At 45.8% G+C, this 17,411-nt stretch overlaps 1 protein-coding gene across 4 annotated transcripts in view; it reads left to right on the top strand.

The window, feature by feature from the left end:
* PSD3 (pleckstrin and Sec7 domain containing 3) overlaps nucleotides 1–17,411 on the top strand; it is a 926,316-nt gene that overhangs the window by 416,518 nt on the left and 492,387 nt on the right. Inside the window, exon 1 of one of the 4 annotated variants that reach the window (XM_075352482.1) lies at nucleotides 11,817–12,025. The exons of the other annotated variants lie outside the window; for them this stretch is intronic. Coding sequence (XP_075208597.1) covers nucleotides 11,995–12,025 — 31 coding nt within the window. The 5' untranslated portion in view covers nucleotides 11,817–11,994. Of the gene's footprint in view, nucleotides 1–11,816; nucleotides 12,026–17,411 lie in introns of those variants that run through there. 4 annotated transcript variants of the gene reach the window in all.

The raw sequence follows: 17,411 nt of genomic DNA, 5'->3' as shown, positions 1-17,411 counted from the left end.
AATTGGAGGTTTTTTCTAATATTATTATTATACCCACTACGTTTTGGGATCGATGGGAGTAACCCTTTAAATGCTAAACCTTCTAATTCCTACTCAGAGCAAAAGACTCGTTGAGGCGGTAGCCATCAAAGGTGTGGTCCTCCTTCCATGACATAAATGTGCCCTATCATGAGGAAGTGGCTATAATACAGCAGTTCTATGGAAATGTGCCAGCCATGAGCTTCTGCATTATAGAGTTTAAGGCTATGTGCCCACGCTGCGGAAAATGCGCAGATTTTGCCGCGGATTTCTCGCAGAAAAGCCGCGGATTTCCCGAAAAGCTGCAGCTCAGGCACTTCCCAGCCATTTCTATGGCATTTTGGAAATGCTGTGCCCACGCTGCGGATTTTTCTGCAGCGGATTTCGTGCGGATTTTGATCCGGAAAAATCTGCAACATGTCAATTATTGTTGCGGATTTTCATCCGGATTTTGGCTTTAAAATTGGAAAAAAAAAAAAATCCGCATCAAATCCGCGGCAATTCCGCGGTATATCCACGGCAAATCCGCACCTTTGAAAAGGTGCGGATTTTGCGGGAAAGCTGCGGATTTTGATGCAGAAAAATCCGCAGCTACATTCTCCCGTGGACACATAGCCTTAGGGTACGTGCCCACGATCCAGATAACGGTACGGCTCCACTTGCGTTTTGCACAGACGAGTGCTATCCGATAAAACACCAGATTGCACTCGCACCAGTGCAAATCTATGGGGCAGTGTCCATCTGCGATTGATTTCTCATGCTATAGTGGCATGTGGAGTGAATCGCTTCATGCTGCGTTTGGCAGCGAGTCTCGGCTCACGCACCCCCATACAAGTCTATGGGAGCGTGTGAAACATCACACTGCACTCGCATGTAATCTGACCGCAGTGCGATATACAGAGAAACAGGCCACGGAGGAGAGGGAGAAGGTGCTCCCTTCCTCTTCTCCGCACCTGTGATACGATCATACGATCGCAACACAGTCGCATCACCCTCATTAGGATCATTAGCATATGCACAAGTAAAACCGTTTCTTCAGGGAGTGTTCTGGATGCAGCGTACTTTCTTTTCGGAAATACTAGTGTCCTGTGCAGGAGAACGCAGTGCCCGTGCTCACGATCAGGATTATAGATGCAGCATATTTTCCCTTTGTTCTGCCTCTCAGAATACTCATGTCTCCACAAGAATAAAATTGACATGCTGCGGCTCAGAAAGCTGCTCCGCAGATGAGTTCACAAGGCATTAAAAAGAAACACATAGGGCATGGGATTTCTATAAATCCTATCCACTTTGCTTGTACTGTACAACGCAGCGTTTCGAAAGCAGTGAATGTACGCTGCGTCCAAAATGCTGATCGTGTGCACAAAGCCGAGTGCAAAGGGAATGATCGGAGCTGCGGTCAAGTATTCGCACTGCCTATCCATGGAAATGGAGATAGAAGTGCCCCACTCTGCCACTTATTTGTGCAAGTGATTTTAACTTATTGCCCATTTTTATTAAGCAGGGGAAGACCGTCGTACTTCCTGGAGAAAATGATTAGCGGTAATTGCAAGCAATGCAGCAAGCAATGAGATCCACGCCGGGCCTTCAGGCTGCGATGATGATGATGAGTAGGAGGAGGGGGAGCTGTGTTGCTGCAGCTGCTATTGAGTGCCAAGAAAAAACATGTTCCATTGTAGGGAACTTAAAGGAACTAAAAATAGAGTACAGTGATGGTATGGAGTACAGCACATCAAAAGTCTCACTTCCTACAAGCGATAAGCAATACTTCTTTATGATAAACATATCATTTAAGGAAAAAATACAACTGGGTGATTCATGACATAAAGAAGAAAAGGTGCCCCTTTGAAAGACCTATTAAAGTAAACTCGTCAGTCTATCACCCTAATGATATGTGAGAAACATTACCCGGAGCCGTGGCATCATGGCAGAAAAGATAGAGACTTGGTTTATCATCTTTTTTTATTGTAATTTTTGCCGAATTTTATGTAGCTATGGTCATCAAAAAGGCCCATGTGGAGCACGAATTTTCCGCAAACTCAAGTGGTCTTTTTTTTTGTCTTTTAACCATTTTTGTTGTGTGGTGCCCCTTGAGGCTTCAGTCGCCACAGGGTACTGCACCTCACTTAAGGTGCAGTATTCATCTTGGGTAAGGGAAGAGTTAATCACCGGTGTTTCCACATTCCACCTTACATAGAGCTTAGGTGCCTTCTCACTGGGGACTGGACTAGGGTAGACAGGGGGTGGCCATCACGAAGAATGGGACTTTCCCGGTCACTAGGACAACCACCTGGGGGGCGGACACCACTTGGGGTAAAAGTAGGAGAAACTCCTACACAACTTTAGTCAAGTTCAGTTCCGGCAGCACGACAACACTCTTCTTCTTTTACTTCACGGAGCCTGAGTGTGCCCAGGTTCTTTAGTTCTACAGGGGCAACCCTTAGGAAAGGAAATTTCCAAATACCAGTGACTATCAACAACTTATTCGGGCCTGGCTGGGGCCCATCACGGCGGTGACCGGCATCTCCCGGGACCAGGACTGTGAGTAAAGACACCTTGAACCCGCAGAGACTGTGTCCGCCTTTCCTTGCCGTCGCCCTGCGCCCACCATCACTACAACCCTCATCATCCTCCCCTGGCCCGCTCCACCTGTTACAACCATCCGCTACTACAACCATCCGCCCCGGAGGACAGCGACAGCAGCGGCGGCTAATTCCTGGCCGCGTACTGCAGGTGTCGTCACAAGACAAATCCTCCACTATTATCACCCTTCCCCCCCTTCTTTATTGTACACCTTGGGGCCACAAAACCGAGCAAGGGCCACCCGTGACATCCCCAGACCTGACATCACCGAGCCCGGCGACGAGTAAAGTTAACCCCATGCCCCGTGGGTGCTACAGCTGCATCTAGAGCAAAAAGTCGTATGTTTTTCAAAATGTCGCCAAAATTGCTAGTGTGCAGAAAATTACTCCAAGGGGGTACTGGAATACATTTGCAACAAATTAGAAGAAGAGAGCATCTGTAAACCTAAAAACTGTACGCAGGAGCGAACTAAAAAGCAGACGGACACATAAAAATAGACTTAAAAAAGGTGCAGATGAAGAGATGAAGTGGGTGCCAACAAAAAACGCACAAAACACCATAAACGCGATAAAAACGAACACAAATGTAGTAATAAATCCGGCCCATGATCTGTGTCAGTGCTGCAGATTGGCTGAGACCAGTTATGGAATACTACTACCAGTGAAGTGATGGACAGCACTAGAGGACACTCATCCGCCAATCTGCAGCACTAACCGTACCCACAAAATGAAATCTGTTTGAGTAGACTGTCCTGAAAGGGGTGTTCTCAAGTCATTAATCTGCTTTAGGCCTCTTTCACACGAGCACGTTTTTCACGGACGTGTCAAAGGTGCGTATTGCCCTCAGTGTGCCTTAAAGACAGAGCCGAAGCTAGAGATGGGAATTCTCTCCTCCTTTAGGTTGTATTCACACATTCATGAGAAATGTCCATGTAAAGCCCAATTTATTTTATTTTTATTGGACCCATTGAGAAGACTGGATCTTTTCGGATATCCATTAAAATTACGGTTCCATGAAAGAGATCCGTGAGACTTGGAGCATGTACTTTTGAGGATCAGAATTCGCCATTGCTCAATAGGTTGGGGGGTTTGTCCGATAAAATATTGGACAAAACACGGACATCTCATATGGATGTGTGTATGCTGCCCTAACCCTTTCTGCTTCCCCTTTTTTTCTCAGTAGAGCACACATTTCCAATTGATGGTGGTGTGCTGGGTAATCATCGTAGAAATAGAAATCCAAGCACTGGATAAAGTGGATACTTGAAGTATCGGGGATCGGAAGTGACTAGGTGTTTCCACCCAGATGTAGTGGGCTGAGCGGAGATAGGGGGGTGTGACCAGCCTAAGTGGCCCCGCATTTTCTCTTGCGGCGCAATGGAATAAACGTTTATTTTTAAATCCGCGTGATCATGGTGTTTTTCATAATAGAAGTGTCCCCATGCAGGCGTTGCAAGGGGGTGGAAGCCCCCCCTGCATAATTAAATTATTAATTGCATAATTCATTATTAATTAAGCAAGGGAGGGCTTCCCCTAACCCCTCCTCCCCTCCTTACCGCCAGACACCCGCTTCTATTATAAAGAACTCCATGACTACGTGGACTTACGCCCACTATCACCGCTCCCGCGCACTAACTCTGAGTGATCCTGTCCTCTGTCTTCGCTCCATCCACTATCTCCGGGCTGTCACACCCATTCACATCTGATACCAAATATTTCAAGTATGCCGAAAAAGTAACATTGTACAATATTGCATTTTGTACAGAATGCATAACTACGTTCTTGACTGTAGATTACATCATATAAATTAGTGACTTAGTTGTTAGCGCAGTTAACTTGCAGTTTTGACTATGACCAAGGGAATGGCGTTTGTATGGCTTCATACCGTTAAAGGGGTATTCCCATCTCCAAGATCTTATCCCAATATGCAGTAGGTGTAATATTATCAAATACCTCCATTTAGAAATGTAGTATAGTTCTCCTGATATCGCCATGCCCCTAACCTCATGTGCAGGGCATTGCAGCTTAAGTATCCATGGTTACGGCCACTCCTCTAGTGACAGTTAGTTGCTCGTGGTCATAACCATGGATATCTAAGCTGCAATGCCCTGCACATGAGGTAAGAGACTTAGCTATATCAGAAGAACTATACTACATTTCTATTTGGAGGTATCTGCTCATATTATCATTATTATTATTAATAATAATAATAATAATAATAATAATATAATAATAATAATATTACGCCTACTACATATTGGGATAGGATCTTGGAAATGGCAATAACCCTTTAACTTCCGGTTCTTGGATTGCTTTTTTTCTTTTCCTACCATTCCTCAAAAACATACAATTGCCTAACTAAGAAATTGACCCATGTTTTTTTTTATAATTACCCAGAATACAGTGCAGTAGTTTGCATTGGATTATTGTAGATCAGGAAAGTAGTTATGTTTTTCTTGAAAAGAAGCATATCCAGAATCAGAACATTGTAAAGACCTTTAATTCCAGTGGTGTCTCTTACTGGACTGCTTAGTGTAGTTTTGGTAAAATCACTGTTTTATCTGCAGACGATTATCATTAGAGGACTAGTAAGCCTTTTGCAATGTAGTCATCCATATTCCTGAGCTTTGTATAACTGCACACCCCACTGATTGTCAGCTTTTTGCCTATGCACAGTGTACATAGGAATCTGTCGCTGGTGTGGGCAGAGTTAATCAGAGCTCAGCATTCAGAGAACTGATAGATCTGCAGCAGGTAAACGTTTCTAATCAGCAAGCAGCCTAGCAAGTCATACATTGATGGAATCAGGGTCTCTGTTCCTACATGGTGCTTCTCCAAGATGGGGGAACAAAACAGACTCCCTTTAAAAGCTTTTCACATCAAGGGCATGTTAGTCTTTGCTTATGTGCTGAATGTTTTGTTGACTGAATTTTTGAGACTGAAAATATGTTCCATATATCTGAATGGGGCAGTGGCAAAACCTTCAACAACAAAATTCTCAGCAAATATGCAACATGTGAAGATACCCTAAGGGGTACTTTGCACGTTATGACATCGCTAGCCAATTGTAGCGATGCCGAGCGCGATAGTCCCCGCTGTGATAGCTGCCGTAGCGAACATTATCGCTACGGCAGCTTCACACGCACTTACCTGCCCTGCGACGTCGCTCTGGCTGGCAACCCGCCTCCTTCCTAAGGGGGGTGGGTCGTGCGGCGTCACAGCGTCGTCACACGGCAGGAGGCCAATAGAAGCGGAGGGGCGGAGATGAGCGGGACGTAAACATCCCGCCCACCTTCCTTCCTTCCTCATTGCAGGCGGGACGCAGGTAGGAGATGTTCCTCGCTCCTGCGGCTTCACACACAGCAATATGTGCTGCCGCAGGAACGAGAAACAACATTGTATCTCCTATTGGTGCGACATTATGAAAATGACCGACACTACACAGATCACCGATTTACGACGCTTTTGCGATCGTTTATTGGTGCATCTAGGCTTTACACGTTGCGACGTCGTTACCGGCGCCGGATGTGCGTCACTTTCGATTTGACCCCGAAGATATCGGAGTAGCGATGTCGCAGCGCGCAAAGTACCCCTTAGGCTCTGTGCCCATGCTGCGCACATGCAATGGGTTGTCCATTCATCACTGTGTAGGAGATTTTAAGGAAATAAATGGCTGCTCCCTTGAATGGATCTGATGTCACCGCAGCTTTCATCCTTGCCAGTGCAAACTGTGAAATGTGTATACTGCGCCTGTGCACTTAGCATACAATATTCAGCAGGAGCTTTTCTTGGCAAATTCTGTAATGATGCTTTAAAGGGTTATTCCCATTTCCAAAAATCCTGTCCCAATATGTATTAGACAAAATAGTAATAATAGCCTACGTCCAATTAGAAATGTAGTATAGTTCTTCTGATCTAGCCATGTCACTTACCTCATGTGCAGGGTATTGCAGCCTAGGTATCCAAAGTTACAACCACTAACTAACCTAACTGTCACTATATGAGTGGACATAACAGTGGATGCCTAAACTGCAATGCCCTGCACATGAGGTAAGAGACATGGCAATATCAGGAGAACCATACTACATTTCTAATTGGGGGTATTTGTTAATATTCTTATTATTAAACCTACTGGGATAGGATCTTGGAGATGGGAATACACCTTTAAGTCCTCATTCGCTAGTCAGAAACTGTGTTTTCTGATTCCTACTTGCATACCATTGAACTGTATAGGAAAATGTAGTAGAATGCTCTTTCCTATAGAAAGAAGCGTGTAATAACACATGGTATACATTTCTTCATAATGGGTCCATATAATAGATGGAAGTTTCTGCACCCATCCTGTGTGTGGCCACTATGAAGAACATACCTCCAGAGCATATGCCCCCCTTAGTGGCTACAGACACAATGTGCACCTAGCCTAAACGGCACCATTTTTTATACAAACCTTTTTGATTTTACTGCACTTTTCCAGGTCTGCAGCAGAAGTGTCCTGCATGCACATACCTATAGCCCTACTTATGACATTGCTGCACTGACTAACATTTATTAAGGGACGTCTGCTTTACGCTATGATATATGTATGTACCTTTACATTGCATGGGGCTGCACACACCTAGAGGCCAGTTTAGACACTGTAAATGAACATGACATTTTTGGCTTGTTTTTTGTTGAGATCTATGGAAGTTCTTTTGGCCTGAACGTGCCACTAGAGTTATCTATCTTCTTTCTACATTCTGCAAGAACGTATTTACTTAGTAACCATTGTTGTAATTTATATTTAATGGTAAGCTTTCTTATTTTCACATCTTTTCACAGAGATCCCCTTCTTTCTCCTCCTTGACAATTCTTTCATTCTCAACATTCCGGATTCACTGGTAAATGTCTTCAGTGAAAACAGACTTCCCTATTACTGAGATAGGGGATTGCAGTTGGTGCTCATAGCGTTCTGTAAGGGGTACTCTACATGCTGCGACATCGCTAGCAATTGCTAGCGATGTCGAGTGCGATAGCTCCCGCCCCCGTCACTCGTGCGACATTTGCTGATCGCTGCCGTAGCGAACATTATCGCTACGGCAGCGTCACACGCACATACTTGGTCAGCGACGTCGCTGTGACCGCCGAACAATCCCTCCCTCAAGGGGGAGGTGCGTTCGGTATCATAGCGACGTCACTAAGCGGCCGGCCAATAGAAGCGGAGGGGTGGAGATGAGCGGGATGTAACATCCCGCCCACCTTCTTCCTTCCTCATTGCCGGTGGACGGAGGTAAGGAGATGTTCGTTGCTCCCGCGGTGTCACACATGGCGATGTGTGATGCCGCAGGAACGATAAACAACATCGTACCTGTGGCAGCAACGATATTAAGGAAATAAACGACGTGTCAACATTCACCATTTTGGAACGATTTTGCGATCGTTGATCGTCACTCATTAGTGTTACACGCTGCGATGTCGCTACCGGCACCAAATGTGCGTCACTAACGACATGACCCTGACGATATACCGGTAGCGATGTCGCAGCGTGTAAAGTACCCTTAACTGTTGGTTCAGGAGAACTTGCAGGAGAATATATTTCTGTCACCTATCTCCGTAATGAAAAAAATTGTTTTCACTGAATTCAGATTTTACCCCTGAATTGAGAGTAAATATCAATCCAGACGGAGGCAGGAGCAGATTTGTCTGATAAGATCTATTAAAAAGTTGCTTATTTTGATATGTACTATTGATTCCTGATATAAAAATTAAATTGGTTACTGTTTAAGGCCTCCTTCACACGTCCGTGTCTCCGGTACATGTTTGGTCTGTTTCCTCACGTGCTGGAGACCCGGGCACACGTAGACCCATTAAAATCAATGGGTCTGCGGCAGCATCGGACTGGCTACCGGAGGAATCTCCAGTAATGCCAGGCCTGGATTCAGGTACCTGCATTGCACTCCGGAGCTCTCACCTGAGCTCCGACGTGCAGCCTAGATTGCACCGCGAGCGCCGAGTGATTGATTCCCCGGCGCTTGCGGTTCAATTCATGACAGTTGCAGACAGGCCGAGGTGTAATCCGGAGTTCAGGTGAGAGCACCAGATATCAGCCCGGCCTATCTGCAGCTGACATGAACTGAACCACAATCACCGGGGAATCAATCACTCGGCGCTCGTGGTACAGTCTCGGCTGCACGTCGGAGCTCAGGTGAGAGCTCCGGAGTGCAATACAGGTACCTGAATCCAGGCCTGGCATTACTGGAGATTCCTCCGGTAGCCAGTCCGATGCTGGTCTGCGGTCATGTGCGTGTTTTGACATGGACCGTGTGGAGCATACGTGTGCCCATGTGCTCCACATGTAGACATGTCCATTTTTCTCTGGCATCACAGGTGTCACATGGACCGCATGGATGTGATCCGTGTGACACACACTGGAGAAAACACACGTGTCTATGAATTTAAAATGAATTTCTACACTCACCTTCTCCAGCCCTGCTGTCTCTGCCGCTGCTGTCACTTGCTTCCGACCCCCGCTCATTATGCTCATCGCATAATCACTCCACTGAGGCCCGGAAGCAGCAGCAGCGGGGAGTCAGCAGGATCGGAGACCGACGATCAGCACCACGGACAGCAACGCCAGGGACAGGTGAGCAGAAAGTTCCCGTTCTCCGTGTGTTATCCGATATTATGGCGTGTGCCATAAACACAGCATATGGAGGGCAATACGCACCTTTTACACATCCGTGAAAAACATGCGTGATTTTCACGGACGTGTGAAAGAGGCCTAATGGGGTGAACCTTTACCTAAAATGCTCTTTATAGAGCTCTATTTTACATCCTAAAACACTTCAGAATTCGCTTTATATAAAACTCCCTGCACTCCTCCCTACCCTGCTAATTCTTAAATATGTTTTTTTACTTTACTTCTTGGGACGTTTCGTTTGTAGTAAGTCTCCAATGAGGCTTCATCAGGAGTCGGGTGGCAGTCACTTCTCCTTCTTATCACCCCACCTGGAACTAGATGTCATCAAGAAGTGGAGTTCAAATCATGTGATTGTTCTTGATGAAGTAAGAGGGGTTTTTCTCCAAAACGCATTGAAATATAAAGCACTGTTAATACCCTCTGGGCCTTTTTATTTTCACGACAGCGTAGCATCTTCCTTGTCTATCCAACAGTTAAGGGTTGGATTTGTAATCATTTACCAAAGTGTCTTTCATTGCCGCCTTCTAAATATGTCCAGAATTCATGGCGCTGATGGAGGCTGTGGGAGGAGAGACTGAGGTGCAGGCGCTCGGTTTCTCTCAATGCTGGCTGCAATTTTTTACTGTGAAATACGATGTAATCAGAGGACGGTGATAGGAGCAGTGTGAGTAACATCAGTACCACGTCCCCGATAACCATCCATTTGAGGGAGGTGATAGAGGCTGTGGATGGCCCTGCTGTCAGTCACCCTGCGTCTATCACCACCTGTCACGTCTCCACCAGAGTCGACTTCTGCTTCAATCACCAGACGCCGCCACTGTGGGCGGTACTGGGGACGAGGGAGCAGTCAGCGGCTCTGCTGGGCGCAGGCTCCACTCATCTGTTAGGCTGGCTTTTACTAGGACCTGCAGTACCACTGGTTGACTGTGGTGGTGTGTGTTTTCCGGTTGGAGTAGCTAGTTTTCAGTTGGGGCCAATAAGGCACCACAACCTTTCTTATGCTTTCTCCCTTCTGCTGGCTGGTGCCAGATATAGTCCTGTAATTCCCTGCTAGACTCTGGTTCCTTGCTGGTTGTCTGTATTCCCGTATATTGACCTTAGCTTGACTACCTGACCACTTCTCTGCCTGCCGTTCTTGTACTTCACTGATCGCTCCAGTTTTGACCCTTAGCTTGTTTGCCCGACCACTCTTCTGCCTGTCGTTTCTGTACTTCGCTGCTAGTTCCATTTTTGACCCTTAGCTTGATATCTGATCACTCTCCCGCCTGACGATTTTTGTCCCTGTTCTGCCATCTGGATTTGACCCTGCCTGGTTACTGCTATTCTCAGGACCTCAGTCTTCTGCGGGCAGCGATCACCTGGGCCGTATCGTAATTCCAAATTCCTGTATAGGGGTTAAAGGGTTGTGGGGTCCGGGTTTCTGCTTTGTGGGCGGTTGCCTTTATTCACCTGTTTCATCGATCCTGAGTCCATGGCTCCAGGCAGGCGTCACACCACCCCTGATGACAATTTCTTTGAGGGAGGTGATCAGAGCTGAGTGGTGGCGCTGCTGTCACCCACCCTGCCTCTATCACCACCCCCTGATGATGTCTCCTACTATCACAGTAAGAAGCTGTGGCCGACCGGGACAGAAGCAGAGTGCCAGCACTTTGCTCACCTCTCCCACAGCTCCTACCAGCACTATGGATTCAGGATGGGGATGGAAGAAACTGTAGTAAGTGGCCGCCCCCTGATGATACACGCTGCGGGGAAGTGAGTGCAGCCGGAAACCCCTGATGACGCCTGAATCCTCTCAAACAAAACGTCACTGGATGTCAAGTCAAGAAAACACATTTGGGGATTAGCTGGATAGGAAAAAGTATAAGTATGGTATAATAAAACAAATTACAAACGTGCATAGGGCGTAGAACTAGATATTTATTAAGGCCCTTTTATCTATCTGACCCTTCAAATAGCAGTCACAGAAAGACAATTTGTCATTTCTAGAATAGGGAAGACACTGTGTGCAGCCAGTATTGTTATTGCTTATGATGCTGCACAGCCCAGGGACTAAGATGTCGCTGATCAGACATCCGCCTTGTAACACATTTCTTGCACTAATGCCCAGACATGAAGTCTGTGACAGTATATCATGTCTGTGGATATATTGCGTTACAAGCCTTGTGGCTGTGTTCAGTGACCCTCACAAGATGCAGACACTGCAGCAGCAGCACGGCCAGGCAGCAATGACACATACATATCTGTCTCCTGGAGCTTGGGGACCGAGGTCTAACTATATGAGCTGTGATCCTGGTGCTTAATTTACAAAGAAAGTTGAAGATTTTGTTTCTTATTTTATTTAATTGGAGCAAAATGTGACGTCGACTAAGAATTGTTCCCGATGCTCGTCTTGTTTGTAAAATATGTCCTTGCATTATTAAAAAGAGCAGCATTAGCAGTAAGCGGAGATCTGATGTCCTAATGTTCTACATTAGAGCATCCTGCCGTCTTCCTCCTGCGTTAAGGTTGGACAGAATTAGTCTGCAGCTCCCTCCTCGCTCCCATAATGCTACCCTTTACATCACTGTGTGCAGTGCTGGACAGGAGAGTGCCAGGAAATTTGAAACTAGTATGCATCCAGTTTTGTGGAATAGCAGAGCATGAATTAGCAGCGTCTCCTCTGAGCTAACTTTCCTCCAGCAATGTCCTGATGACCCCCCCCGTGCAATCCAATGATCAATGGGTAACTGCTGCAGATGCCACTGCTACTGTAAGTAATCTCTTTAATCAGCCTTTTACGTGGGTTTTCGGTCACAAGCATAGCCGTGAGGTCTTTCGGGGTTTTCGTAACAATCTGCTTCTCTTCACATTGAGGGCTATGCATTTCTCTAGGATGTGATGCCAATCTGCGTGATTCGATTCTGTTCCATCGTTTATCCTGAAACTCCCTCTGCCAGGAAGGAACGATGGATGATTTCATTCTGCCTCTTCCCGCATCCCTATAAAATGCAGTGTCAGCTCCATTCCCACACAAAAGCCTGGGCTGTGCTGCATTAACGAAGCAGACGCCGACCGCTTGGACCTACCTGAACAGACCATGGATGCGGCTTTCCTCACTCGATATCAGATCCAGCCTGACCCTCAATATAATCCACCACAGATTTCCTTCTATGCTTTTTCCAGAGAAAACACAGTCACAATGGGAGGAGTCTTTGTTAAAGGGCACACTGCTGTATGGTTGCAGCACTGGTACCTTGGTGGAAGGAGCAGGCTGGGCTGATTTTGGGTGGATTCCTATGTGGCTCCTGTATGCTATGCGGCTGCCTTGCCTGTCTCTTAACACTAGAAGTCCCAGAGAGGGTTCATTTAACATTTCTACCATTGAAACCCTATGGAGCTCGAAATTCCTGGGACTTCTTCTAGTTAAGTGACCACACATGTTACAGGGAAAGCAAATGTGTTGGGAGGCATCCTGCCGCTTGGCACAGACTTTTGGTGCGCATTCCACGTGGACAGATACGTATTGCCTGCTCTGCATTCGGATGGGGCTTCTGACTTGAGCTGATGGATTTTGCAGTCTATTTCGGGGATTCTCTTGGATGAGTTTGAGCCTGGTGTTCTATTTTAACCTCCGGAGAACCGGTGTATATTTAGCACATTTGCTTTCCAGAAAAGAATGGCACGCCTGCTAACATGTTGTATTATCGCAGCGGCACATGTTTCCACTTTTACTAAGGTTTTATAGCCTTCCATTCCCTTTTCCTGCAGGCTTTTCAATAACATTTTTCTGACTGTGGTTTTCACTGATTCAGTTCTAAACTGAAATTCAGAGCAAAAGCTGAAAATCATTTAGAAACCCTCCTCAGCCCAAATAGATGAATTCTGCTAGTCATACTGATGAGCAGAGACCCCAACGTCTTGCAGGCTTATTGTGCCCTATTCAGATATATACTATATAATATACATATACAGTGCCTTACGAAAGTATTCAGCCCCCTTGAATTTTTCAACCTTTTCCCACATTTCAGGCTTCAAACATAAAGATAAAAATGTTAAATTAATAGTCAAGAATCAACAACAAGTGGGACACAATTGTGAAGTTGAACGAAATTTATTGCGTATTTTAAAATTGGGGCGTGAAATATTATTCGTCCCCTTTAAGTTAATACTTTGTAGCGCCACCTTTTGCTGTGATTACAGCTACAAGTCGCTTGGGGTATGTCTCTATCAGTTTTGCACATCGAGAGTCTGAAATTCTTGCCCATTCTTCCTTTGTAAACAGCTGGAGCTGAGTGTGGTTGGATGGAGAGAGTTTGTGAACAGCAGTTTTCAGCTCTTTCCACAGATTCTCGATTGGATTCAGGTCTGGACTTTGACTTGGCCATTCTAACACCTGGATACGTTTATTTGTGAACCATTCCATTGTAGATTTTGCTTTTTGTTTGGGATCATTGTCTTGTTGAAAGACAAATCTCCATCCCAGTCTCAAGTCTTTTGCAGACTCCAACAGGTTTTCTTCAAGATTGGTCCTGTATTTGGCTCCATCCATCTTCCCATCAATTTTAACCATTTTCCCTGTCCCTGCTGAAGAAAAGCAGTCCCAAACCATGATGCTGCCACCACCATGTTTGACAGTGGGGATGGTGTGTTCAGGGTGTTGAGCTGTGTTGCTTTTACGCCAAACATATCGTTTGACATTGTGCCCAAATAGTCCGATTTTGGTTTCATCTGACCAGAGCATCTTCTTCCACATGTTTGGTGTGTCTCCCAGGTGGCTTGTGGCAAACTTTAAACAACACGTTTTTTGAATATCTTTGAGAAATGGCTTTCTCGTTGCCACTCTTCCATAAAGGCCAGATTTGTGCAGTGTACGACTGATTGTTGTCCTATGGACAGACTCTCCCACCTCAACTGTAGATCTCTGCAGTTCATCCAGAGTGATCATGGGCCTCTTGGCTGAATCTCTGATCAGTTGTTTGAGATGAAAGTTTGGATGGAGGCCAGGTCTTGGTAGATTTGCAGTGGTATGATACTCCTTGCATTTCAATATGATCGCTTGCACAGTGCTCCTTGGGATGTTTTGGAAATCTTTTTGTAACCAAATCCGGCTTTAAACTTCTCCACAACAGTACCATGGACCTGCCTGTTGTGTTCCTTTGTCTTCATGATGCTATCTGCGCTTTAAACAGAACACTGGGACTATCACAGAGCAGGTGCATTTATATGGAGACTTGATTACACAGAAATAAATTATTCATTTATATATATAATTGTTTTTTTTATTTTTTTTACTTTATAAAGCTGTATGTGTGTATGTCCGGGATTGGCATCTGCACCGTCGCAGCTACAGCCACAAAATTTTGCACACTCACACTTCTGGACCCCGAGAGCGTCATAGGCTATGTTTCGAGTGGAAATTTTAACCCCACGCTTTATAGTTATTCGCCAAAAAACCTGCTTCCATTAAAGCGAATGGAGCTGGGAGCCACAGTGCAGCCAGAACTTCAGAAGAATGTGCAGCCACGCCCTTATATGGAATGTTGGCGTGTCACAATGCAGCCAGGGAAAGAGACAGACACAAACAGGTAAAGAGGCAGACACAAAGAGAGACACAGACAAAGAGACAGACTGACAGGGAAAGAGACAGACAGGGAAAGAGACAGACAGGGAAAGAGACAGACAGGGAAAGAGACAGACAGGGAAAGAGACAGACAGGGAAAGAGACAGACAGGGAAAGAGACAGACAGGGAAAGAGACAGACAGGGAAAGAGAGGGAAAGAGACAGACAGGGAAAGTGACAGAGATAGATAGACAGACAAAGAGAGAGAGAGAGAGAAACAGAGCGATATATACAGAGGGGAAGACAGACAGAGAATGGGAGAGAAACAGAGAGACAGTTACTATCCCGGGGAGCGTCGGGTACTATGTTGTGAGGCGAAATTTTATCCCTGCGCGTTCCAATTTACCAATCAATTTTGCCCCTATCTACATAATGGGTAAAAAGTGAAACGAAAAGTGTTGGGGGCAAATTGACAGCTGCCAGATGTGAACAAGGGGGACTTAAAAAATTAGGCGATGGCGCCAACAGTATCATACACACTACCACGTGCTTGAACACATAAACCACCCTCAGCACACATCTCACCACACATACACCAACCTCGCCACATAATCGCCCTAAAACACACACAAGTCTGGTATTATCCTTAAAAAATAAAAATCTGATTAATAAGCAGCCAAACTACAAGAACAACAAATGTACCACGTAGGAAATACGGCAGCTGTCAGTCACATGACCTGTCTATTATGTGTATGTGTGAGCTAATTAATACTGTCAGGGGGGAGGGCTTTCTGTTGCCTGGAGATTTATCAGGCTGCCAATAGCAACCAATCACAGCTTGACTTCTATTTTGCTACAGTTAATTAATCTGAGCTCTGATTGGTTAATATAGGCAACAATTTAATAATTACATTTCTATCTATCTATTTGTTTTGTGGTTTTTGTGTGCAGAATACATTTTTGTTAATACATTCTACTTTGTTGACAGCAGTTATTAACCCGGGCGAAGCCGGGTAGTACAGCTAGTACGTATATATGTGTAAATATATATATATATATATATATATATATATATATATATATATATATATATATATATATATATATATATAAATAAAGCTGAATGTGTGTGTGTGTGTGTGTCCGGGATTGACATCTGCACCGTCGCAGCTACAGCCACAAACTTTTGCACACTTACACGTCTGGACCCCGAGAGCGTCATAGGCTATGTTGGGAGGCGAAATTTTAACCCCGCGTGTTCCAATTTTGCCCCTATCTACATAATGGGGAAAAAGTGAAACGAAAAGTGTATCCGCACTGTCGCATTTACAATCACAAAATTTTGCACAGACACCTCATGTGACCCAGGGAACACCATAGACTATGTTTTGACAGGAAAATTTAACCCCGCGCTTTACAGTTACTCTCCAAAAAACATGCCTTCATTAAAGTAAATGGAGCCTGGAACTACAGGTTATTAGTAAGAGCTGTGAGTGGTTGCTATAGGAACAAAAGACATTCATAGTACAAGAAGCTTATATATGAGGTAATAAGATGTCGGTGGGGAAACAGATAGAGACTGACAGACAGGGAAAGACACAGAGAGATAGAGACAGACAGGGGAAGAGACAGACAGAGACAAACTGTGAAAGAGACAGACAGAGACAAACTGAAAAAGACAGACAGAGACTGACGGGGAAAGAGACAGACCTGGAAAGAGACAGGGAAAAAGACAGACAGACATGCAGACAGAGACAGGCAGACAGCCAGAGAGACAAAGATAGATGGGGAAAGACACAGATCTTGATAAAGACAGACGGGGAAAGAGACAGAGAAATAGAGACAGGCAAAGACAGGCAGACAGGGAAAGAGACAGACAGGAAAAGACACAGACCGAGACGGGGAGACAGACTGGGAAAGAAACAGACCTGGAAAGAGACAGATGGGGAAAGAAACAGAGAGATAGAGACAGGCAGACTGGGAAAGAGACAGACAGAGGCAGACAGGGAAAGAGACAGACAGGAAAAGACACAGACCGAGACGGGGAGACAGACTGGGAAAGAAACAGACCTGGAAAGAGACAGATGGGGAAAGAAACAGAGAGATAGAGACAGGCAGACTGGGAAAGAGACAGACAGAGGCAGACAGGGAAAGAGACAGACAGGAAAAGACACAGACCGAGACAGGGAGACAGACTGGGAAAGAAACAGACCTGGAAAGAGACAGATGGGGAAAGAAACAGAGAGATAGAGACAGGCAGACTGGGAAAGAGACAGACAGAGGCAGACGGGGAAAGAGGCAGACGGGGAAAGAGGCAGACGGGGAAAGAGGCAGACGGGGAAAGAGGCAGACGGGGAAAGAGGCAGACGGGGAAAGAGGCAGACGGGGAAAGAGGCAGACGGGGAAAGAGGCAGACGGGGAAAGAGGCAGACGGGGAAAGAGGCAGGCGGGGAAAGAGGCAGGCGGGGAAAGAGGCAGGCGGGGAAAGAGGCAGGCGGGGAAAGAGGCAGGCGGGGAAAGAGGCAGGCGGGGAAAGAGGCAGGCGGGGAAAGAGGCAGGCGGGGAAAGAGGCAGGCGGGGAAAGAGGCAGGCGGGG

Source organism: Anomaloglossus baeobatrachus, chromosome 1 (assembly GCF_048569485.1).
Source record: "Anomaloglossus baeobatrachus isolate aAnoBae1 chromosome 1, aAnoBae1.hap1, whole genome shotgun sequence".
Taxonomy (NCBI): Eukaryota; Metazoa; Chordata; class Amphibia; order Anura; family Aromobatidae; genus Anomaloglossus; species Anomaloglossus baeobatrachus.
Note: the sequence above shows the minus strand (reverse complement) of the source record. Positions and strands in the feature narration are given on the sequence as shown.